The 22,679-nt window shown below is 45.7% G+C and overlaps 1 protein-coding gene across 4 annotated transcripts in view; it reads left to right on the forward strand.

The window, feature by feature from the left end:
- The window catches only part of LOC116660511 (atherin-like), a 209,179-nt gene extending 201,753 nt beyond the window's left edge, over window positions 1–7,426 (forward strand). For all 4 annotated transcript variants that reach the window (XR_004316077.1, XR_004316081.1, XM_032470208.1 and 1 more), the window contains one exon: window positions 6,183–7,426. Coding sequence is in view for 2 of the 4 variants with exons in the window: in XM_032470208.1 (XP_032326099.1) it covers window positions 6,183–6,246 (64 nt within the window). In the remaining 2 variants the exon portion in view is untranslated. The remainder of the gene's footprint in view (window positions 1–6,182) is intronic.
- Window positions 7,427–22,679: the final 15,253 nt, after the last annotated feature.

Below are 22,679 nucleotides of genomic sequence, written 5' to 3' on the forward strand. Positions count from 1 at the left end.
ACCAGAGAAAGCCAAGGGAAAAAAGGCTTCAAACTTCAAAGAAGATATGAATAACATCCAAATATTATGCCTACTTCACACAGTGAAACAGTGTTGCTTGGAGTTACATCCCTGATAGAATGAATTTACTATTTATATATTTTAAACCCTGTAATTACAATCATCTAACGAGATGTGATACTTGAAGCTGTTTTTAAAGCACTTAAAATCAGATGCATAAACAAGAACTTAAATTGAGTACACAGTTGGTCTTTTTAAAAATAAAAGTAGGTGTTACTAGTATAAAAGAATGTTCGTAATGCTGTTCATCAGTCCAGGTGGCGTGTTTGAATCCTTCCTCGCCTTTTCTTCACGATTATCAGAAGAGAAAGATTAAAGTCGAGGCCCTGCTGTCAAGACCTGAAACTAGCTGCCTGACTTACATTTTAAAATTAAAGTGTTACTGGACACACAGAGCGTCTCATTGGAATGCAGATAAAAGAGAGGTTCCATTGGAACGCAGAGGTGTGTGAAATGGGTGCATAGGTGCGGTGATCGGAGTCCCTGAAGAAAAGAAGGGCGAAGAGCAGTTACCAAGAGTAGAAGGCAGAGTCGGCGCAGGACGGGAGCCGGAGGGCCAGCCGGGGTCTGCAGACTGAGCGGGGGCGCGGGGCGCGGGGGCCTGGACGCCGGGGTGCGCGTCCTTCCCCGCGGACGGTGGGGCTGCGTTCTCTGCTCGCCTCCGTCCTCCTTCGCTGTCTTCCACCCGGAGGCTCCTGCAGCTCCCCGGGCGTCCCGTTCCTTCACCTGGCTCACGTGTCTAATCGTTCATTGACTAAGTGAATTTGACTCATCTTTTCTGAATTACTGCCTGCCCTTTAAATTTTCCTTTAAAAGGTGGTTACTTAGCGTAGCGTCCCCTGTCCTCCAGCCGGATTTAGAGTCCATCTTTCGTGACAACCATTGTTCTCTGCATTTTTTTTTTTTAATGGTGTTCGATAACCAGTAAACCAGGTAGGAATAGTGTGAAATCCTGAAGACAGAGCACACGGGGGCGGAGCGGGGCGGGAGACCGTGCGCGGGGGGCGTCTTCCTCGGGGAAGAATGTTGAAATATTACCCCAGACCCTGAAAAGCCGGCGATACACCTCAGCTTTGCTGAGGCTGTTTTCCTGAAGCAGAAAGATGCGCAGAGACGAAATCCAAGGCGGTGCGGGTTTCCTGCAAGCGTCAGAGGTGGGCGCTGACGGGCTCCACAGAGGAGGGGAGGGGAGGGCACGCAGATGAACCCGGCGGGGCCTGAGGCGCCGGCGTCGGAGCCCAGGGTCCGAGTCCTGCAGGTCCAGCGCTGCAGGCGGGCTGTCAGGGGAGGGGCTGGGTGAGCACCTGCGTGATGGGTCCTGTCAGCCGTGTGAGGGTTAGGTGGAACCATGTCACCTGTTCCAGGGAGGGAATCCTGCCGGTGCGGGTAAGGGTGTGTCATCAGAGTGGCTCAGGTAAACCTCGTAAGACGGTCCCGAGCCCAGGGTGGCACCCCCAGGCCAGCGAGCTCCAGGTCAAACGTAGGTCAGATGCGTCGCCCAGGGCAAGGGGCTGTGGCCACCAGAAGTGCTGCTGCAGGAGCGCGCAGTCTGCTCTCTGGGCCACGGCGCTCCCAGCGTCCAGCTCGGACTGCCCGGGGGCAGGTGGCGGCCATTACAGCCCTGGCACCAGGTCCTGGGTCACTGCGGGTGACCTTTCCTTAGTAGGAACCGTGCGCTCTCCTGGGCCAGGGACGAAGGAGGCAAAGGAACACGTGGTCTACAGTCCCCAGTGGCGTAAACCGGGCACAGAAAGCCACGAGGCCGGTGCCCGGCCTGCGTTCTCCCTTCTGCAGCGCTGGCTCCAAGACCCCTTGTCCCTCCTACTGCCGTGTTCGAGCCTCCCAGAGGTTCTGGGCGCAGACGGGCTCACCGGATCCGGAAGCCTTTAGCAGAGGCCTTCGCTGGCTGGAACGTGATTAGAATTCTGAGTAAGCTGGGGAGTTTCGGAGGCTGAGGCCTGTTCCTTGCACTAAGGCGTGAGATAAAGCCCAAGCCAAGGATGTAGGTGGCGGGGAACCTGGGCGAGGCCGGTGCTAGTTTGCGCTTGTCTCGTGGCTTCAGCGGGATGTGCGCCAGAATTCTGCGCTCATGGGCAAGGTGAGTTCCGCTAGGAGGTCGGAGCGGACCGAGACCGCCCCACGTGTCACGACGAGTGTGCGGCGGGGTCGGGAGAGGGCGCGCGAGAGACGCGAGGCCCCGCACCAGGCGCGCAGGGGGGGAGTGGGCGTGGCGGCTCCGCGCGGGGCTGCCGGACCAGGGCGCGCTTCTGCTAGTTTTAGGGACGCATTAAACATGAAAATAAAGTTTTTGCTTCATAGTTATTTACAATTTTTATACTAATAATACTTATGAAAGTATAATGTTTATACTTTAATGGATAAATGGTCTTATTTTCACTTTTAAATATTTATGGAAAATATCATCTCATAAATATTGTTACACAATTTTCTACATCTGTCGAGTTTTTATAGAAACAAAATTATTTTAATAACTGTCACCTGAGCAGGTCATTAAAAGTCAAAAACTAAAATAATCAAAGAATATTAATTTGCACGCTTCCGGGAATGCCAAACAGATTACTCGCATCACGTTTTTTCCCTTCGATGGTTTCCACGTGAAATGTTCTAGCAGAAGAGGTTATGAATAAACTGGCTTAAATTCAAAGATGAAATAAAAGTGTCATTTTTGCTGAATATTTAAATGTGCTGTGCACGGTGATCAGTGTATAATATATAGTTAGTTTTTAATATTGAAGTGTCTGCACTATTAGCCTCACCCCACTTAAAAGGTAATAAAGCTTCAAGTGAGATTAAGGAACTTGCCCAACGTCACCCCGCTTTTAAGTGTGTCAGTCTGGATAAGAACCCCATCAAGCTGCTCCGGAGAGTGTGTCTTTAACCTTTAATCGCCACTGGCGTGCGCGTGAATCACCCACTCAATACGTGCGCTGGGGGAGCCTGAGGTTCTGCGTGCCTGACGAGCCCTCAAGTGCTGCTGGTGCTGCTGGTGCAAGAACCGGGCTTCCAATAACAGAGTCCACCCTGGACGTCCTTATTCGTGAAGGGCGCCGACTGTGCGACCATGAGTGCCTTAAATGGGTCCCTGCAGATCTTGAAATAATTGTAAGGAAGGAAAATCACATTCACTCCAAAACCAAATCGTTCACTATTTTTCTGGAGGTGGATGCCCATAGTTTCTTTGGACATGTTTTCCAGTGTTTTCTTGTTCTGCTTTGTATTTTCACTCTCTTATATTCGTTTAAAGATTGCGCCTGTCACCAAGATGGTTGCCTAACTTGGGCATCGCACAGCTCTGTGTGCCAGCACTTTCTGAATTGCTTTTGGGGGAAATTCTCCTTTCTAACATTTTCTGGTTCTGACGGCGCTTCTAATAACCACGCCTCATCAGCTTGTTTAGCTGTGCGTCCTTGGGTGTGTGAGAGAAGAAAACCAGTTTTGACCAAGATCACTGATCAAGGATGACGTGGTGCTGAAGGGTTTCCTGTAGACCCCCCACCCGCCCCGGGGGAATCGCGTAGGGAGGGACCATGAGGCTGACAGAAAGGAAAATTTTGAACCACGAATTTAGGGGAGGTGAGAGTTAGCTGATATCCTTCAAATCTCCAAATTCTCAGAAGAGGACGTGTTCCCAGACCTCCCGGTTATAAGAACCAATGTGTTTGACTGTCCGCTTCATTAGGAATGATTTGACATCCCGCTACGTCCAACATAAATTACCCTGGAGTCGCTGCGTCCATGTGTGTGTCTCAGCTTTTTCACCGACCAGGTTCTTTTGACCATGACAAGGTTGTTGCACTACCAATGATAACAGCGCATCTTAAATAATTTGAGGGTTAAAAGACAGTGTGCACACACAAAATGAGCTCTTAACAGACATCACATGTAGTTGTAAGGCCATATTGTGCAACGCAAAACCAAACAAGACTCTGCTCAAGATCGACACAGTAGAGAAGACACGCAGGAAGATGAGGAGGAGGACAAACAGCGCTTCCACACCCTGACCTTCTCTTCTCTGCTTCCTTCTTTCTGCAGCCACGCTTCCCTCTTTCTATCACAGTCGGCGATTCGCTTAGCTACGTATTATTTTATGCGTCATCATCTGTCTCCCGTAGAGGACGTACATTTCCACAGAGGCAGGGAAGTTTCTCTGTTTTCTCTCCCAATGCATCAAGTTCTAAGAGACTGAGAACAGAAGCTCAAAAAATATCTGTTGAATAAACTCATGAAGTTTAAAATGCCTGCTCTGCCGCGGAGGACCGCAGGGGAACGCGCTGCTGCTAGAAGGATGGACAGGCACCCCCCGGCACCCTGCCGTCGGGATCCAGACTGCACGTGAGTGTGGAGCTCGAGTTCCAGCCCTCTGTGCGTCTGAGGCCTCCAGCAGTTTCTTTAGAAGCAGACACTGGTCTACCGGACCACCAGGTACCTGGAGGACACAAATGCTCATTTTCTTCCAAGGAACAGACCTTCAGCCCCAGAGTCACAAACTGAAAATAGTCTCAGAAAATATGAGCTCAAAGTAGGCAGAACAACAGAACTGAAAAAAAACAAACAAACAAAAAAAAAAACCCCAAACCTACCCAAACAAAAACAGACCCCATGAAAGCCAGAAAGAACAATGCGCGTCGGAATCACAGTGGACGCCCTGAGTCACGGAGGCTCCCGGTTGGGAGAGGAGTCCTGAGAAGCGCAGGAGGGAGGGAGGGACCCAGACAGAGACCCCCAAACAGGAAGGTAGGAATCAGCCCAAATATATGACTAGTCATTATAAACGTAGGGTTAACTATTCACTGAAAATTATAGGTTGTCAGATTAGCTTTTTAAAAACGTGGCACACCCTCATCATGAAGCAGACAGTGAACTGCAGGCTATAATAAACCACGTCTGCAGCCACTAAACGAGGCTGTAAAGCCACGTTCATCAGAAACAAGCAAGCCTTCAAGGGAAGCAGCGTTGCCGCAGATGGAGGTGACCCTGCATAAGGATACAAATTAATCAAGAAGACACAGTTCGCTGCTCGGACCCATGAACACCGTAGCCTTAAAACACACAACTTACACGCTAGCAGAACCACCAGCGCTGAGGACAGGTCTGTAATAATGGGGGGGGGGGATTGCATCGCTATTTCCCAATTACTGATGACCATGTGGTCATGAAAGTTTGTGAGATGGTTCACTAGAAAAATTATTTCAAAAATATTCATAGGAAAAATATATGATAGCAACAAAGTGTAAGCAATACAAATATGTATTTTCAAAAGGAGAGAATAATTCACTGTGATGTGTTTGTCTCTTTGGGGGACTTACCCGAGGGAAATGAAAACTTGTACGTGAATACTCATAGCAGGTGTACTTACAACAGTCAGTAATAGGAGATAACCCAGACAGCCGTTAACAAATGGACAGTTCAGTAAATTGTGCCCCATCAGTACCGTGGGAGACTATGCAGTGGTGAAAATTTTTAAATACTGATGAGTAACAACTTGCCTGGATCTCAAGGGAATATTGCTTATGAAAAAGGCCAATCTCTAAAGACTCAATAATGTGTGATTTCATTTACATGACATTCTTGCAATGACAAAATTATAGAGATGGAAAAAGGTAGTGATTGTCTGGAACAGGAAAGGGGTGGGAGGAAGGTGTCTCTGTCCACAGGTGGCACGAGGAATACTGGTGACGGAGCTGACCGTGAGGGAAGTGTCATTTCAAGTGGTATGCCTGAGAACTTTCTCTCTGGATTTGCCTTTAATAAACACATTCAAAGAATGCTCTTCATTTGTCAATAGCATTTACAGCATAAGGCAATGAGTTTGTCACATAAAAGTCTTGATTAAGTCAATGCAGTCACCAGGAATTAATGATCAATACACTTGGAAATACAGCCATCACCATTTACTATACACGCCCCATGGATTCTTCTAAATTCTTAATAATTTAAGTCATTTTATTCATTTTGTATGAGTAAGAATAAAGGAATAATGAAATGCAGCTTGTTAGAAATTGTGATTAAAAATGTAACCATTGTAAACTCAAAATTTATTCCTTCTTTCCCTGGTTTTCACTTTGTTTGTACCCCAAATGGGCGCTGCCTTTTGGACGCAGGTACCTGCTCACAATCGTCATTGTGGATCTAGAAAACAACCCGTCTCGTAAACGCCAACACTAGGTTCCAGATACACCAGCTCCAGCCCATCGTTACTGGCAAGTCTTCCCACACCTTCACCTTCAAAATACAACACTGGGATAATTTTTGAAATGACTGATGGCTCAAAATGATCTTGAACAGAAGTTGACCACCTTCTTGCTATATTGCTGTGTCTTTCATTTTTATTTATAAGCCTCATTTAGAATGATCTCTCCAATAACTTTTAAATATCAAAGCCATGTTTATGTCCAGTAACCTTTCTTTATTCATTTGCCTTCATCATTTGTCAGCTTTCAAAGAGCATCAAGTAAATTTTTGCACATAAACCTAATGAAAAATGAAATTAGGGTGGGCCAGGATCTTGTCACAAAATACTGCATGATGCAGTTCTGTTGAATGACTAAATTAATACGAAGATCAAATTTCCTTTTTCACTTAGACATACATTGTCTATTCATAAATTCCTAAGTTTGAGGAAATTTCATCTAGGACACCATCGTCTGAAGGTTTCTCTGACGTTTCATCTGCGGAATCAAAGTCAGCGCCACCGTCACCGCCTCGAGTACATGTTCTGTGTGCTCTCCTAGTCTGAACTTTCTAATAATTGTGACATGTTTTTCACGGCCAGTTTTTTTCTCTTTGCCATTATTAGTGAAGGATGAAAAATTAATGCTCATGTGTTCAATAAGATTAAAAACAGTCTGTAATGATGGTATCTCCAGTCTTGTAAACAATTTTGAAAATGCAGAACTCTGGGCACCTCAGTGGAGTGGGCTGAGCGATGGCGCAGTCGTGGTGGTTTGCTGTGCTGTGAACCATCCTTTAAACCCGGGGTGGGCACATGTTTGCTGCGAAGAGCCAAACAGTAAACGTTTTAGCTTTATGGGCCATTCGGTCCATGCCATCTTGCCTCAGGTCTGTCTTTGTAGCCTGAAGGCAGATACAGACGGAACGTAAGGCCAGCCCTTGGAGGGCCCCATAAATCTTCGTCTGTAGCATCAGGAGGAAGCCTGGGTCTGGCACACGGCCACACTGTGCCTGGCGTGTTCAAGGTTCCGACGTTCTTATTTCAGTGCATTTTCAGGATATACATCCCTAGTTGGCAGTAATTTCCATGCAGTGATGAACATCCACCATGATTAGAAGCAAAATAAGAAACACAGCCAAACGGCTGCTAGGACAGAAAAACACGTCACCAAGATTCCCGAGTGTACCTGGGATTTACAACCAGTGATTCAATATTAAAATTACAAAATACAATTTTTTTCTATTAAAACTTAGTAAATTTTATTTTTGGCTTCTGGATGATATCCAAATAAGAATAAAATAATGAAATACTAATCATTGCAAATACTTTTAGCAGCTTAAAAACTCATGCACCTGAAGTTCAGTGGGTGCTGGTGCCAGACCGAGGGCCTTCTTACATGGAGATAAAGAAGGGTCCTGATCGAGGGTGAAGAGATGGACCAGCTCATCTGAGCATCACCTCCACGATGGTTCCCTGGTAACAGGTCGGTGACAGTTGACCACAGAGTGTGGGAAGGACCGTGAGGAGGTGCACCCCAATAGGGGGGCTCACAGCCAGGACCCCCCCACAACCTGACACATTAGAGGGAAGGGAGTCTGGAGTGTGAAGTCTAGGAATCTTGAGGGGCACTGAATTGATCCGGTTTTGGTAGTTGCCCTGCTTTCCGGAAGAAAGCTTGGAGAACTTAAGCCCTCCGGACAGAGGCAAACTCAGACTGAGCACAGATAACACACAGGTGAAGCCGGGGTCGGAGGTGAGCTGCAGGGAGGCGGGAACAGCAGACCCACAAGAGAAGCCTCGCCCCGACAGCTTCACAGTCTCAAGCACTTTGGCTGTTTGCCTACTTGGATATTCCTCATTAGACGTGTATCTATGTAATATATAGGTAGATAGTAGATCACATTAGATATTATTTATCACATAAAATACAAATGCTTATAAAATAAAAGGTCACAGCACAAAAGCACAAAAATCATCAAACAAGAGGACATCAGAATGATCAGAAAGGTTTGAAAAAGATCTCTCTCCCTCTGTCTCCACGCACGCATCCTCTTCTAGCCGCGAACACCGACTCCACTTGACTTTTCATCCTAAATTCTTCTGTTTCAAGTGCTTCTCTCTTCTTCCCTGGCACCACCCTAGCGTCTCCCAGGTGCCTCTGCAGCATCTTCCAAACCGACCTCCTTACAGCAAGGCTCACCCCCCTCGCCCTCCCTCGCTGCAACTGGAAGGATTTTATTTTTCAAATGTGTATCTAAGTACGTCTCTCGTTCCCTTATACAGCATGTATCCACCACCGCCTCTTCGAGTATCTGCTGTCTGGGCTCGGCTTTGGGGATAAACGCCAGCCGGTGTGGGCGGCGGGGCTTTGCTTCGCCATCCACATTGTCCCTTCCATCAGCCACACGAACGGACCACCCCCTGTCCCTCCTCAGGCCCCTGCACTTGCTGTGTCCTCCTGCTGCCTTTCCCCCGCTTTGTCCTCTAACCCCGTTCTTCCTTCCTTCGTGAGCTCGCCGCCACGTCCTCATGGAGGGATCCTGCGCTGTCCTCCTTGGGACGTGCCCACGCACTTTGTATTCCTGCTTGATACTTACCTTGAAGTGTGTAACCATGTCTATCTGAGTGGCTCCTTTATTAATGCCATTCTGTGCCACCAGCTGCACATCCCAGGAGGGAAGGAAGCGGAGTTTTCAGCTAACACAATGCCTGTCACATTGTGGGTTTAAAAATATATTTACCAAGGAAAATTATTGAGTAATTAGCATTTGTGTGATGAAAACATAATTGGCCAGAGAAAATGCTGCTAGAGTTACTATCACATGAGTATTTGTTTGTCAAATGGAGAGCTCAGTGCGGTCTGCCATGAGCATAAAAATAAACAAAATGGGACAGAGTAAATGGATTCCAAGTTCATTACTTTTTATTACATGTAGCACAGGAAGCATCACTTGTTGAGAATTAAGTGGGCGTTAAATAAACTGATATTTACATAACTGATTTGCATTTCTGAAATGAGTACATTTAATTCCCATATATATGGCTATTTAGAGAAAAAGAATACTCATTACTTTTGACAATAATTCAATTCTGAAAAATTTATCCTGAATGATCTCAACTTTCTTTACGATGACTTTGACCTGACCCATCTGTCTGTCCTCGGAGGTCCCTCGCCCCGGCCCCTCACACAAGTGACAGCTGCGCTACGTCTGCGTCCGGCCCCGTGTAAACTCCATCCTGCCTCTGGTCCTGCTTTCAGAGCTGCTTTTTTAAAAAAAGACTTTATTTTCTAGAAACAGCATTAGGTTTATCATAAAATTGAGAGGAAGGCACAGGGGGTTCCACAAACCCCTGCCCCTGTTCACCCGTTACCAACGTCACGCCCCAGGATGGGACACTTCTTCCCAGGGGTGAACCCCCAATGACACGCCATTGTCACCCAAAGCCCACACCCCAGGGACACGCGGGCTCACTCGGTGCTGCACGTCCTGTGGGTCCGGAGAGATGTGTGGTGGCCTGTGTCCATCGTTCACTATCACACAGTCTTCACGGCCCCCGCAGCCTCAGCCCTGCGCTCGCTCACCTTAGCTGCTCCTCCGCGCGGTCGCCGCCGGCCGCGTCGCCGTCTCCACGGCGTTCCCGTTTGCAGACGTCACCCAGGTGGACGCGCACGGGGTGCAGCCTTTGCAGGGGGCGTCTTTCACTAGGAACACGCCTGTCCGGTTCCTTTCCCCGGCCTGACGGCCGCCTCCGAGGCGCCGAGTCCCACCTGCGCTTCTTGCCGCCTGAACCGTCGCCGGGGCTTTTCGCCTCCACCTTCCTTCTCCTCCTCGCCTGACAACCCCCTGCTCAGTCCTCAGCCCCGGTGACGCATGATTCTCTCTGTTGTAAGTTATCCGTCTCCCCGTGTGAACTGAAAATCCCATCCTTTCACCAGGGTGACCCCAGTTACAGAGCTGGACAAGCAGCAGCGCGAGTTCAGACGTGAGAACAAGGGGCTCAAAAGCCTGAAGTCACTTCATTTTCTGTCATTACGAAGTACGGAGGCGAGCGCCCAGCACACAGACGGGGCGCCTCTAGCCAGCAGAGTACTGTGATATCGCCGGCAATGCCAACCGTATGAAGGCCTCGATGATAATAAAGCGCTATCACGGCGTGTGAAAGCGCACAGGAAACCGCGTCCAAAGAGACATTCAGGAACCGTAAGCAAAGAACACGATAAAACGTGTAACAGACGTTCCAAGAGGACTGGAACAGATTTGCGTGATTGCAAGTATTTCTTTTTAATAATGTATTCAATGTGTGCGTGCTGCTTCGTATCAATACATGAAGAAAAAATTGATTGATGAGCGATAAGGGGACTTCCACTGAATTTCTAGTTTAGAGTTTTCAAAGCAAAGAAAAACTGTTTCTGTTTTCTGTACAAAAAGCATCAAAACACTTGTTAGTTCAATCAAATTATCATTCAGAATACAAATACATTGATTTGACTTTTGGTTTTATTAGCAAATATTTAATTCGGTGACTTTTCTCCTTTAAGTGATCATGTGGACTCCGTAAATACAGCCTAAGTAGATTCTTTTCCTTGACACATGTGTCCTCGTGTTGAGCATCGACCCACGTAACAGCACACCGCAGGCGAGTCTGTCCAGCTAAAAGGATACGGGTATAATTCTAGCTACGGTTTATATTGTTACAAACAAATACGTGTGGACACCAACACACACACGTACACACAGCACACAAGTGATGTGTTTTGTTGTATGTTGATGCATTCTCAGACATCAATTTAATATACAGACAGAGCCGTTTCCACCTCAAATTTTTAAAAATGATGTGTGTGCATGTGTGTGTATTTGAAGGAAATTAACCTACCATAGTAATAGAACTGGGCAACAAGTGAAGGTGCTACCAAGAGAAAAGATTAAACGCTTTTTGTTGTTGTTTAGAAATGGATTACATTGTCTGAGGAAAAGAGCGTCCCACAGCTCATGTAACCAAAGAAATGCTGCAGGCCTCGCAGTGGTTCCGAGCGGGCAGGCCCGGGGGACTCGGCGCGGGGGGCCAGTCTCAGAATAAGTGTGCCTGGGCCGCACGGGCAGATGAACCAGGGCAGCGCGTGCTCCCTGCCCTTCTCGCCCCTTCTCGCCCGCACAGTGAGACGGCAGCAGAGGCCTTTGTGCAGAACACGAGGCACTGACAGGAGCCCCGGTCCTCCAGGAGGACAGCCCCCGCCCCCACCCAGATAAGGTGCCATCGAGCCTCTGTCAGGTCTTTTGAGTCACTGCTTTCACAGAACAGGAAAAAAGGAAATTGTTTAAAAGGTAGGTTGATAAATAGGCATTTTTAAATTTATTAGGTCATTTTTAAAAGGCCCATTGTGAAATACTTAGAATTTTTCAACTACAAGAGTATATTTTCTGGACTTTTCTTCTACCCAGACAGTGTTAACTTCTTAACTTATTAAATTCTATTGTGGGTTTTGATTTTTTTCTCCCAGAAAGTGGCTTTATTTGAGGTACCCAAGTCTTAAGTTTATCAATAAGGGAAAAAAAAAAAAAACTCTACTAAAAAAAGCTTAAACTAATTCCAAATAATTTAAATGTATCTTGAATAAAATTAAAAAAATATTGCTAAGAATAATGAAATATTGAACACCCCATGAGACAAGATTCTCAATATCTAGAATTTTATCAATAATTCAGAGACAAAAAAGCAAAATATGTCCCATAATAAAGAGGAAGAACATCACAACTTACCCAGAATTGGCAGCGACTAGCAGACAGCATTGAATTGGTTACTATGACTCTACTGCATGTGTTAACAATTTTAAGTAGAGCCATGGAATTCATAAAAAAGACCCAAATCATATTTCTAAAGCTGAAACGACAATGTTTCCAGATAGATAAACAGCAGGTTAGATATGCAGAAGGTGAAATTAGTGAATTTAAAGACAGAGCAATAAAAATTATCAAACTGAAACATGGAGGAAAAAATAAAGAAACCTAACAAAGAATCCTTGACCTGAGACACAATTTCAACCAACAGAACACACATGTAACTGGAGTCTCTGAAAGAGAGACAGAAGGACGTATTTGAAGGTACAATTGCCTGAAATTTTCTAATTTTATCAGGCCCTGCAGGTCTGCAGAAAGGGCGTGCTCACATTTCTCCTAGTTATGGGCTTCACCACTTAGGCACAAAATTTAAAGAAAAAAGCTCAATTATAAAGGTAAATAATATTTTAGAGCACTATTTTTTAAAATAAATTTATGCAAAAATCCATGGTTAACAAATTATCAAGAATTTATGTGAAAGAATAGAGGATTCGCTACCACCTTGGTCCAGAATGACCGCTGTCCTCACTCCTGTCTGATTATCGTGACGCACCCCCCATCCCTGCGCTCCTCCCGCTGCCCGTTCCAGCCAGATGACCCGTGAGGTTCCCACGTCAGCCGGTGGCTCCGGGCCCTGCCACTCAGCCGGCCTCTTCTGTGATCAGCTGATCAAAGGAAGCTGCTAAAAAATTTGCTCACAGCCACACCGAATTTCTCCCCATCCTCTTTTTTGCTGTAAGATATAAACGCAAGTGTTTGCTTTGTTTTGTTTTCTAACAAATGCTACCAGTAGAGATTGCTTCCTAAAGCAGTGTCATAAATTATAGCTTTGACAGTTTAAAACATAGGAAGCGAATTTTATGTGAGCGAGAAGAATTTCTCTCAGTCAAAATTGCTAAAACACAGATATTGTTTACACAGGGGTTCTCATTTCTGAGGGTTATATATGTTTTAAAGATAAATAGACTTTGTGCAGAGGATTATGAATGTAATAGACTTTCCAAATATTTTACTTTTCTGACTCACAAATAAACATTTATCATTTATGATATTTTTTTCTAAGAGGAACTTAATTCTCAGTATACATTTTGGTTTAATAGAGAGCATTCTGTAAGAAACTTAGTTGCCTTTTAAACAATAACGGTGAGAGTGATAAGAAGGTTGGTACAATAATGTGGCCGTGCATTCCACGGAGAGCAAATATAGTTTCAGTCTGGGTCTGGAATGTTAATTCCCTTCCTGAATTTCTCTGAGTCATCTTCTCATGCTTAATGACACTTTGTGTTCACATTTTCCTCATGAGCTTTGCATGCAAGCCGCGTCACTGAGATTAGGGAGACACAGTATTTACTGTTTATAAGACGCAGCTGATGAGGTGAGAACACAGATGCAAGCGTGACAAAGGTGAGCCGCGCCGCTAGTTACGGTTCATTCTACCGCAGGACGCCCTGTGCCTCCAAGCACAGGTCTCTTTTTCTTCTTTTTAACTCCATACCGTTAACAAGTCTTAGGAAATAATCTAACTTAGTTCTTAGCTCTCGTACAAAACTACACGCATATTCGAGGTTCACATTCAGATGAAGCTGTTTCATTCATGGTTAGGTAATTTGAAACGAAGTCCCATCAGTGTATTCCATTGTTTACTACAAATTTTTGCGTTTGATTTGGTTTAAATGCCACATAAACAAGTCTTTACTTGGATACTTTTTATTGTGTCTTTAATGCAGTGGCGATTGTCACGACCCCTTTCGGACCAGAGGCAGCTTATCGGTCTTGCTGTTTCTGTATTGCTTTTCTAAAGGGATGCAATGGGCCTTGACACTTCATGAAGTGAGTCATGTCACTGGGAAACACGAGCACGTCCACTGGTTCAGGTGATGGAGACAACTGTGCAATAGGGACCACTGGTGACACCAAAGGGTAAATGGACTGATGGATGGACGGTCAGTACACTTGAATTGAGCCCCAGACGAATTTTTAAAAGATCTTTGAAGCATATTTGCTCTCTTTGAGCCAGGCGACCTGACAACATCGGTGTTACTGTTCACAGTCGGACGTCTGAACCTGGGAGCTTAGATGCGTGGACTCCTCCCCTGCGATGAGCTAGCAAGTCAGCTGACGCAGAATTTCAGCCCCGGCTCCTTCCTCCGAGTCTGTGACCCCACCTACCTGGCCACCTCCTGACCTGGGAGCGTGGTTCCGGGAAGCCACGAGGTCTGTCGCACAGTTTTACATGGCGCAGGTGAATCCTAGAAAAAGTGACTCGGGGAAATTCTCGAAGCAGGTTTTTGTAAAGACGGAGAAGCAAGCACAGGTGTCCTGACTTTGTGCTCGTCCCTCTGCAAGACTGGAGGCCGCTGCACAGAACACCACCCCGAACTCCCGTGTCGACGTGACCGCAGCACGCTTCCTCTTTGATGCAGTGTTTTACATGGCTTCTGTCTCTTCTTATCCCCAGGCAAGAACGGCCAACTTTTCTATAACTTTTCTGTATTACCTTGTAAATGCCTTGTTTATAGCCCTGTGCAGTCCCCTTTGTTTTCCATTCTGTGTCCCCAAGTAGACTGTGAACTTCATGGGAGCTAGAATCTGTCATATTTTCATCTCTGAGCCTGAAACACAAGTGACACCGAACTGTATTTGTCTGTAAATGGAACAAACCACGGAGCTACTTTCACCGGTACCTACGGGATGAGGAGCTGTGTCCGGTCTTTCCTGCAGCCACTCCTTCCGGGTACCTAGCACGTCCTCCCACGGGACGACCCCCTTCTCACCAAAGTCAGATGGCCCGTCACGTGGGCTTTGCCACAGCCCATTCAGTGAAGGGCTGCCGGAGAGTCTCGGGCTTTGACGTGCAGGAAACTTACTGTTGCAAAGATCTTTCATCTTTTCTTTGTCTCTTTTCTAGCAGCAATTCTGATGAAAATCTGCATTTTTTTATTGAAGTACAGTCAATTACAGCGCGTCAGTTTCTGGTATACGGCGCAGTGGAAAATTTGCATTTTAACCTACCCGTTAAAATGATTTTGAGAGATCAGAACCTCTAAATCTGCGGCATAATGAGCTATGGTATAAAAAAGGCACGATTGCAGTGCTTTTCTTGGCCTGTATTTGAAATATCTGTGAAGATTCCTGTCTTATTTCACTATGACCATAGGATATCATTACTTCGGTTGGCTCAAAAGAACTTAAAATCAGTGAATGGGAGTTTGCTTGGTGCCTAGAATGTATGGCACTCAGCTGTGTGTTAGGGACTGAAAATTTATACGATAGAAAGAATGCACAGTGCCTTTCAGAAGCGAACCTAGTATCTGCCCCCTATTTATAGCCACTGGAGGATAAGGAATTATAAGTGTCCAAACCACATAGGATACTCTAATGAGGGGAGTCCTGCGCTGCCGCGAGGAGACCGAGAATGAAGACATTCCCTAGACGCTCTCATTATAGTTTCAGTTTGAAAAATAATGAGATTTCTTTTAAAAGGGGTTATAAAAAGGAAAACATCTAAGCTGACTTAAATCACTAAGTAAAACATGAAAAACAATGTCCCCTGACCAGGCATGGCCGTGTATGAGGGCAGCCGTAACTGGAAAGAGCAAAGAATGACCCAGGAAGATGAACACTCACACCAGCCTACGACTGCCTTGCTGTCTCGTTTGCCCTCAGAGCTCCAGCTCCCAGAACAACACAGACTCATCCTGAAGGGCTTTTAATGGATAGTGTATTTTACGGGGATTTTTAATTGGAAGCTTTAGAAGGAGCTATTGCATAACCCATGATCAACACGAGAGAGAGCAGCTCATGTGTGTGATGGCTCGTGCAGACGCTGCGGCACGTCACAGGAAACTGAGAGCAGTGCTGAGGTAAAAAGAAGCCATGGAAGTGTCAAAAAACATACGAATTTGGAATTAACAGTCATGGTCCTGAGAACTAAACTCTGCCTTTTTGGTAAATGCCACACTGTGTGTTAAATACCCGCCGTAATGGAAACGAGCTTCCGTTCCAGCTGGTGGTGCTGTCTTGGTGGCAGGAGCGCGTGTGCTGTGCACTGTGTCACAGCACCTGTTGGGAATTATTAGGAAGAAACGGAATCAGATGCTGCCTGACGCCTTGACCTGAAATGTGCATTAGAATCGACAAGCGTTAGCAGTCTGTGCGGGCACGCTGCCGAGGGTTTTGAAAGTTTACGGTGGAAAATCTATAAAAAGCTCCAAGTAAAGACCTTAGAAACATAAACTCCATATTTCATGTAGTTTAAAAATGTTTTAATTAAATTTATGTCTCAGCTATTCACAAGCCCTATTAAATTATAGAAACAAATTCATTTTCACTGTAGTTTGCACTTTCCACAGATTTTGTGCTGTGTTCCTGCCACACATCAGGCCCTGTTCTTGGTGCCACAGATACAGTCTAAACCTTTTTCTAGAAAGAAAAATAATAACCTACTGTAAATGGCATTATTTTATTCTTTTTTATGGCTGAGTAATATTCCATTGGATACATACACCACAGCTTCTTTATCCAGTCCTCTGTCGGTGGACATTGAGGTTGTGCTTGTTTGTTTTCGGTGAGAACATTTCAGCCCCCTTTCTCAGCAGATTTCGGTTTTACAATGTGGTGCTATCAGTCAGAGCCACGTGTTGAAGGTTAGACCCTCAGACCTATTCATCTTGCACCTGGAAGTCTGTACATCTTACCTACCTCTTCCTGTTTCTCCCACCATCACCCCCCGAGCCATGGCAACAACCTTTCTAGTCTGTTTCTAAGTCTCTGAGGTATTTTCCCCCAGATGCCACATATAAATAATACTGTACAGCGTGTGTCTTTCTCTGTCTGGCTTCTCTCTCGGCACCACGCCCCGGGCCCACCCGTGCTGTCCCGCGCGGCGGGCCCGTCTCTCTCGGGGATGGACGCACTGCACCACGTCATCTTCACCCAGTCGTCCCACGAGGGACGCTCGGGTTCTTTCCATATTTTGCCTCTGGTGACATAAGGCTGCATAGCGACTTTTTTTTTCAAACGTTCAGTGTGTGTTTTAGAAGTTGAGTCTCCTGTCTTATCTTGAAATCACTTCCTTTCTCTCTGTGTCCCCCAGCTTGTCCCCAGCCTCTCCCTGGTCAGCAGTCCCCTGACCTCCCGGAGTAACAGCACAGCACCAGCGGCTGCCTTTGCAGATCCACCTCCTCTCCGGCTGGGGAAGAGGGACCAGCCTCCAGAACCCGCCTGAGCACTGGGAGGCGATCACTCGGAGCTCGGGCAGCAGCCTCAGCATCCAGCTGGCTGTCCTGTCCCTGCTCCTCGCCTTTCCACCCTCCTCCCTGCAGATGCCGGAAACCCTGCCGCCTCGGCCTCCTCGCGGGCGTGAAGGCGAGCATGTGATGCCCGAGTCCTGCTTTCAGCCTGTTACTTCTGCACTGTTTCTGGTTCTGTTTTTCTTTAAGCCACTTAAACAATTAATACTATGAACGATCTCTCCGAGTCTCTAAAAACAGTTGAAATCACTTAAAGCAAAAGTTTACGTGCTTAACATCAACGCTTAACCTCTGTGCTGTTGAAACCCCGCCCTGAAGGTCAGTGATTTCCTAACGTCCATCGTTGGAAGCTCTCCTCTGTCACTTTATGTGATTGCCGCGAGGCCCTGGGCAAACACCCAGCCCTTGTGAAGGTTTTGCTGGCTTCTCTGGACATGCTTTCCTGCTGACGCCGGCTCTCCCGGCCGTCAGACTCGGGACTCCTAGGCTGGTCTCCAGGCACGTCCCCTCTGTGCTCTATTACCACATTATGTCTCCTCTTGAGACCTTAATCGTGCCCTTGATCTCTGAGCATGTGATGCCCTGGTGTTTTCAAAACTCCAGCCTCCATTGCTGTTTTTATAATCGTCTGTGGGGCATGTCCACCTCTGGTAATCTAATCTCAGTGTCTAACAATGAAATTAGCATTTCCTTAAAGAAAAATATCCCTCCCCGCCCCCTCCCCTGTTACTCAGTGTGGGGTCCCTCCCCGCCCCTCCCCTGTTACTCAGTGTGGTGTATTTCAGTTTACTTACCAGACAGCTGACTTCCCATCTACATGGCTTAGGTCTCTGGTCCATGAGCCAAGAATATTGTGTGACGTGGTCTTTATGCTTCTGTGCAGTTCTTGCATTCTCTAAGTATAATATGTAAAAATAGCATATTTTAACATAACATATTTTAACATTTTACTTATTCTTTGTCCTCTAATTGTAATGCATTCTGAAATCAATTCGCTGACTGTTCCCATAGTTACATTTGTTCAAGAATGTAGTGGGTTAAGAAGGTAAATGATGTCTCAGTACTTAAATTTTACATAACTCAAATGAGGGTAATTTAAGTAGTCGGTTGAATTAAAGTTGCTAAAACATGTCCTGCTGCTATATGAATTACTAATAACTGGGGATTAAGAGACGAGAAAAGATAAGCATAATGAGATATAATTAAAACAACCCTGTTCACTATAGTCTCCAAACTCACATTTTATGTGAAAATAAATGTAATCTATTTTAACATTTCTCAAAAGAACATTATATGACACTTGTAATAATCTCCTCTGCCCTGTATCAGCCATTAGTGGAAGATGACAGAAAAAAATTGCTTCCTTCCATCTGGTTAAATGCACTGCTCTGGCCTTTGTTGCTAGGATACAGCAGATGTCAGTCTGTTTAAAGGCGTTTTGTAAAGAATAACTAAAATGCCTTTTTCTCAGTGGAAGTCTATAGGTGGCACCTCTCAAACCAGTCACCAGAGTCTTTCCACAAAAGTAGACATTTTTTACTTTAATATGCATAATGATTAATCCCATTCTATTCCTGGAAGAGAAGGAGCTTAAGAATTTTGACTATAAATATCCTCTTTAAAATTTTAATATTTTCATATTTTTTATAAAATCACAAAGGCATGATTGTTCAATTTGTTTCTTCAGAAGAAATTCCTTAGCAGAATGTTTTTCTCCCTGGGTTCAGAAATTTACTGCCTGAATATGCTTTAACATTGAATATATTGCATAATTAAAATTACTTTTTCTCCTATAAAATAGTCTCATTTGAATACTAAATTCATTTATTGTCACTTTTGGATGTAAATTTGTATAATAGGCTAGATTCTCATAATACTGCAATATGTTACTAATGACTATTCGTAAATCACTAATTACTATTCATAAATCACTAATTACTATTCATAAGTCCATCAACTGCAGAGTGTTTTTTTTTCAGGACATTTCTTTAGGATGTTTACTGAAAGGAAATATTTTCTCAACATGTAAAATTCGGTATGCTTTCTTAAAATTTGGTGTTCTGGAAGATCACTCATTGGGCAAAAATTAATATGGGTTATGAACACTGCTAAAACACGCCAGGTGGCCCTGGTCCCTGCAGCGGGTACGTCAGCGCTGGTTTGTGCTCCAAATAGTTGTTTACTAAAGGAACACTATGGTAAAGGTTTGCTGTGCTCGCTGGTGTGTGTGTGTGTACTGTCTTATTTTTAAGACAACAGGAACAGTCCTTGCACTAATCAGGAACAAGATTAATATGCTGAATGGATATAGAATTAAAAACAGGTAGATACTAACCTCTTATAAAGAGTAAATTACTTTTTGTTTTAGGTTGAAGCATGGTTGATTTACAATGTTACATTAGTTTCAGGTGCACGGGACAGTGATTCGGTGTTTTTAAAGATCACACTCCATTAACAGCGACCACAAGCTCAGGGCTGTACGTCCCTATGCGGCGCAGTGTGTCCTGCTGCCCGTCAGTTTCGTACGTAGTGGTCTGCGACCTTCCATCCTATGTCCCCTGTTCCCCCTTCCCTCCGCACTGGTAGCCACTGCTCTGTTCTCTATGTCTGTGAGTATTTTTGTAAATGAGTTTATTTGTACCCTTTTTTATAAGTTCTTATATAAGTGACATCATGTGGTGTCTGTCTTTCTCTCTCTGACTTACTTCACTTGGTGTGACAATCTCCAGCTTCATTCATGTTGCTGCAAATGGCATTGATTCATTGTTTTTTTTAATATGGCTGAGTTGTGTCCCATTGTGGATACATACATCTTGTCCCGTCATCTGTCGATGGATGTTTAGGTTGTTTCCTTGGCTGTTGTAAACGGCCAAGAACATTGGGGCACATGTATCTTCTCAAATTAGCGTTCCCGCTTTTACAGGTACGTGCCCAGGGCTGGGGCTGCCGGACCACGTGGTAGTTCTGTTCTAACTGCTCTTACAGAGTAATTGTTTCTAGTCTTTCTCATTTTAACCAAAACAGCTTTTCATAAACACATTATTCTACACATTTAGGGGAGCTTATTTTAAACTGTAAAACATTGTAAAATCTTTGGGACACTCGGTAGAGTGACGACCTGCCAATTTTGGCTGAGATGTTTGCCCCGATTCAGTCTGTGACTCCCATTTGCAAGAGGCTTTACTGGTGAGGCACACTGATGTTCCTTACTGCTTTCAAAGTTTATGTTTGTCTCCATAACTTTCCACATGGATTCAGTTTGGAAAGGCATTTCCTATTATTTATGAAAATTTCAAGCAGTAGGTTAGTTTCATTAACTATCAAGCAAGAGAATACACGGTTTGGAAGCGACTCAGCAACAAAGGGGCTTGTGTGTGCACACGTGTGTGTGTGTGTGTGTGTCCGTGTGTGTGTCCTGACGGGGGCATTCCGCGTGTTCCCATATGCCGGAGTGACCGGTAGCTTCAATAGCAATGAGGTCCTTTCACTGAGGAGAAAGTAACCTGATTTTGTAAAGACAACCCTCCCTCTGACGACATGCACAGAGTGATGCCAGAAAACGCCCGGCAGTCTCTCCCGTGCTTCCGGCCATCGCTTCATCGCAGCCTGTGTGCGAGGGCGGCGTTGCCATGGTAATTACTTATCACTCCCAGCTACCACTTGCTGTGGTGATAACCGCCCCAGCAGACTCTGGCCGCCACGTTAGAACTGCCTGTGGGTGATTGTGCATCTATAGGAGGAACAGGTGCTCAAAACCCTTTAGGGCTGCTTCAGAAAATCAGGGGTATTCAACGCACGGAGGATCCAGCTTGACCTCAGCCGCTGCGCTGTGGGCACATCCCTCCCTCCCACACAGGCAGGGATGAGACAGCCCACATGCTCCTTTTTGAGTCACATAGTTACCAACACACTGCTGTACAGCTGTCACCTGGCAGCGACTTGTGATGAAAACTGTTAGAAACAGGATGTGTGATCCTGAATAATTATTGCCTCAGTCAGCTTCCGTCTGCTAAATGGGGATTGGTGCTGGCTCAGGCTTCCCCTCCCTCCTTTCCTCCTTCCTTCCCTCCCTCCTCCCTCCCCTCCCCTCCCTCCCTCCTGCACAGGTGAGAAGTCGGACATCTGGGTCACGACACCCTGAGGCAGGACATGACAGACGCACCAGGAGAGGCACTGAGTTGAAGGCGAGTTCCGAGCCCTCGGCGCCCTACCCCGTGGAAGGATGGGGGGCCTTCTTGGGGACGGTGGCTTTAGAGTTAGGTCATGACATCTGAGCAGGGCTGTGCCCGCGGCCGAGATTGGAGGGCATTTCAGGCAGAGGGAACGGTGTGAAGCAGCCGTGAGGAAGGGCCCTGGGCGGGGAGTGTTTGAGGAGCAGCAGCACGTGTGCCTACGTTGGGTTTGAGTAAGGCGCTCAGTCCGGGACGGGGAGAAACGTCTGAGAAGACGGGCCAGTCCCTGACCGTGGAGGAACTTGACCCCATGGTCAAGTAATCTGCCCCGCGGGTGTCATGGCTGGAAGTGCCTGCACAGGGGCCACACGCCCCCCAACAGCCAGTGATGCCGGCTTCTTTCACAGCTTAGCCATGCATCACGGCTTCAGTCTCTTCAGTCTGTTAAATGGCCATTATTGCTGCCTCATTTTTCTTTACTTTTTAGACATCAAATTTGAGAAAATATTTAATAACTGGATTTCAGAAGGTTTATTCTCAGAAACCAGAATTCTGGGTTTTGTTTTTTTTTTTTTGCGTAGAAAATCCTATTCCTTAAAAGTCAATGCTCTGCACATTTGTATTTACTAATACTAGGAAAGACATGAATTTAATATTCTGCAAAATTTGCCACAGATTAGAAAAGAAACACTCCCCGTTTGCATGAGAGCAGTGGGATGTTTACACCAACACAGGGCAAGGGCGCTGCAGGACGAGAGGTACAGCCAGTGCCACTCCGAGCCCCAGGGGGCGGGGGGGGGGCAGCGACCGCACAAACAAAACACTGTGAAACCAAAAGCCACCAGCAGATCGACAGTGCTGTGAGTCACAACCAAGGCGTGATTGTGCGAGAAAGCGTGTTTATGTTAATCTTTTAAATTAATCAGTATAGTCCTACATTAAAAGAGAAAAGGACAAGAATTCCATTTCATCACAATAAATAAAACAGACCATTTGATAATATTCAGCACCTGTTCATTAGAAAATTAAGCCCCTTAGCAAAATAGGAACGAAACATAACGCCTTTAACCTGAAAGGGGCCGTGCACTAAAAGACCGGCAAAACTCCCATCTAATTCTCATTTGCAGACAGGTTCACTGTATTTGTTTACAAACTAGGTCTGTAG

This window comes from Camelus ferus, chromosome 29 (assembly GCF_009834535.1).
Source record: "Camelus ferus isolate YT-003-E chromosome 29, BCGSAC_Cfer_1.0, whole genome shotgun sequence".
Lineage (NCBI taxonomy): Eukaryota > Metazoa > Chordata > Mammalia > Artiodactyla > Camelidae > Camelus > Camelus ferus.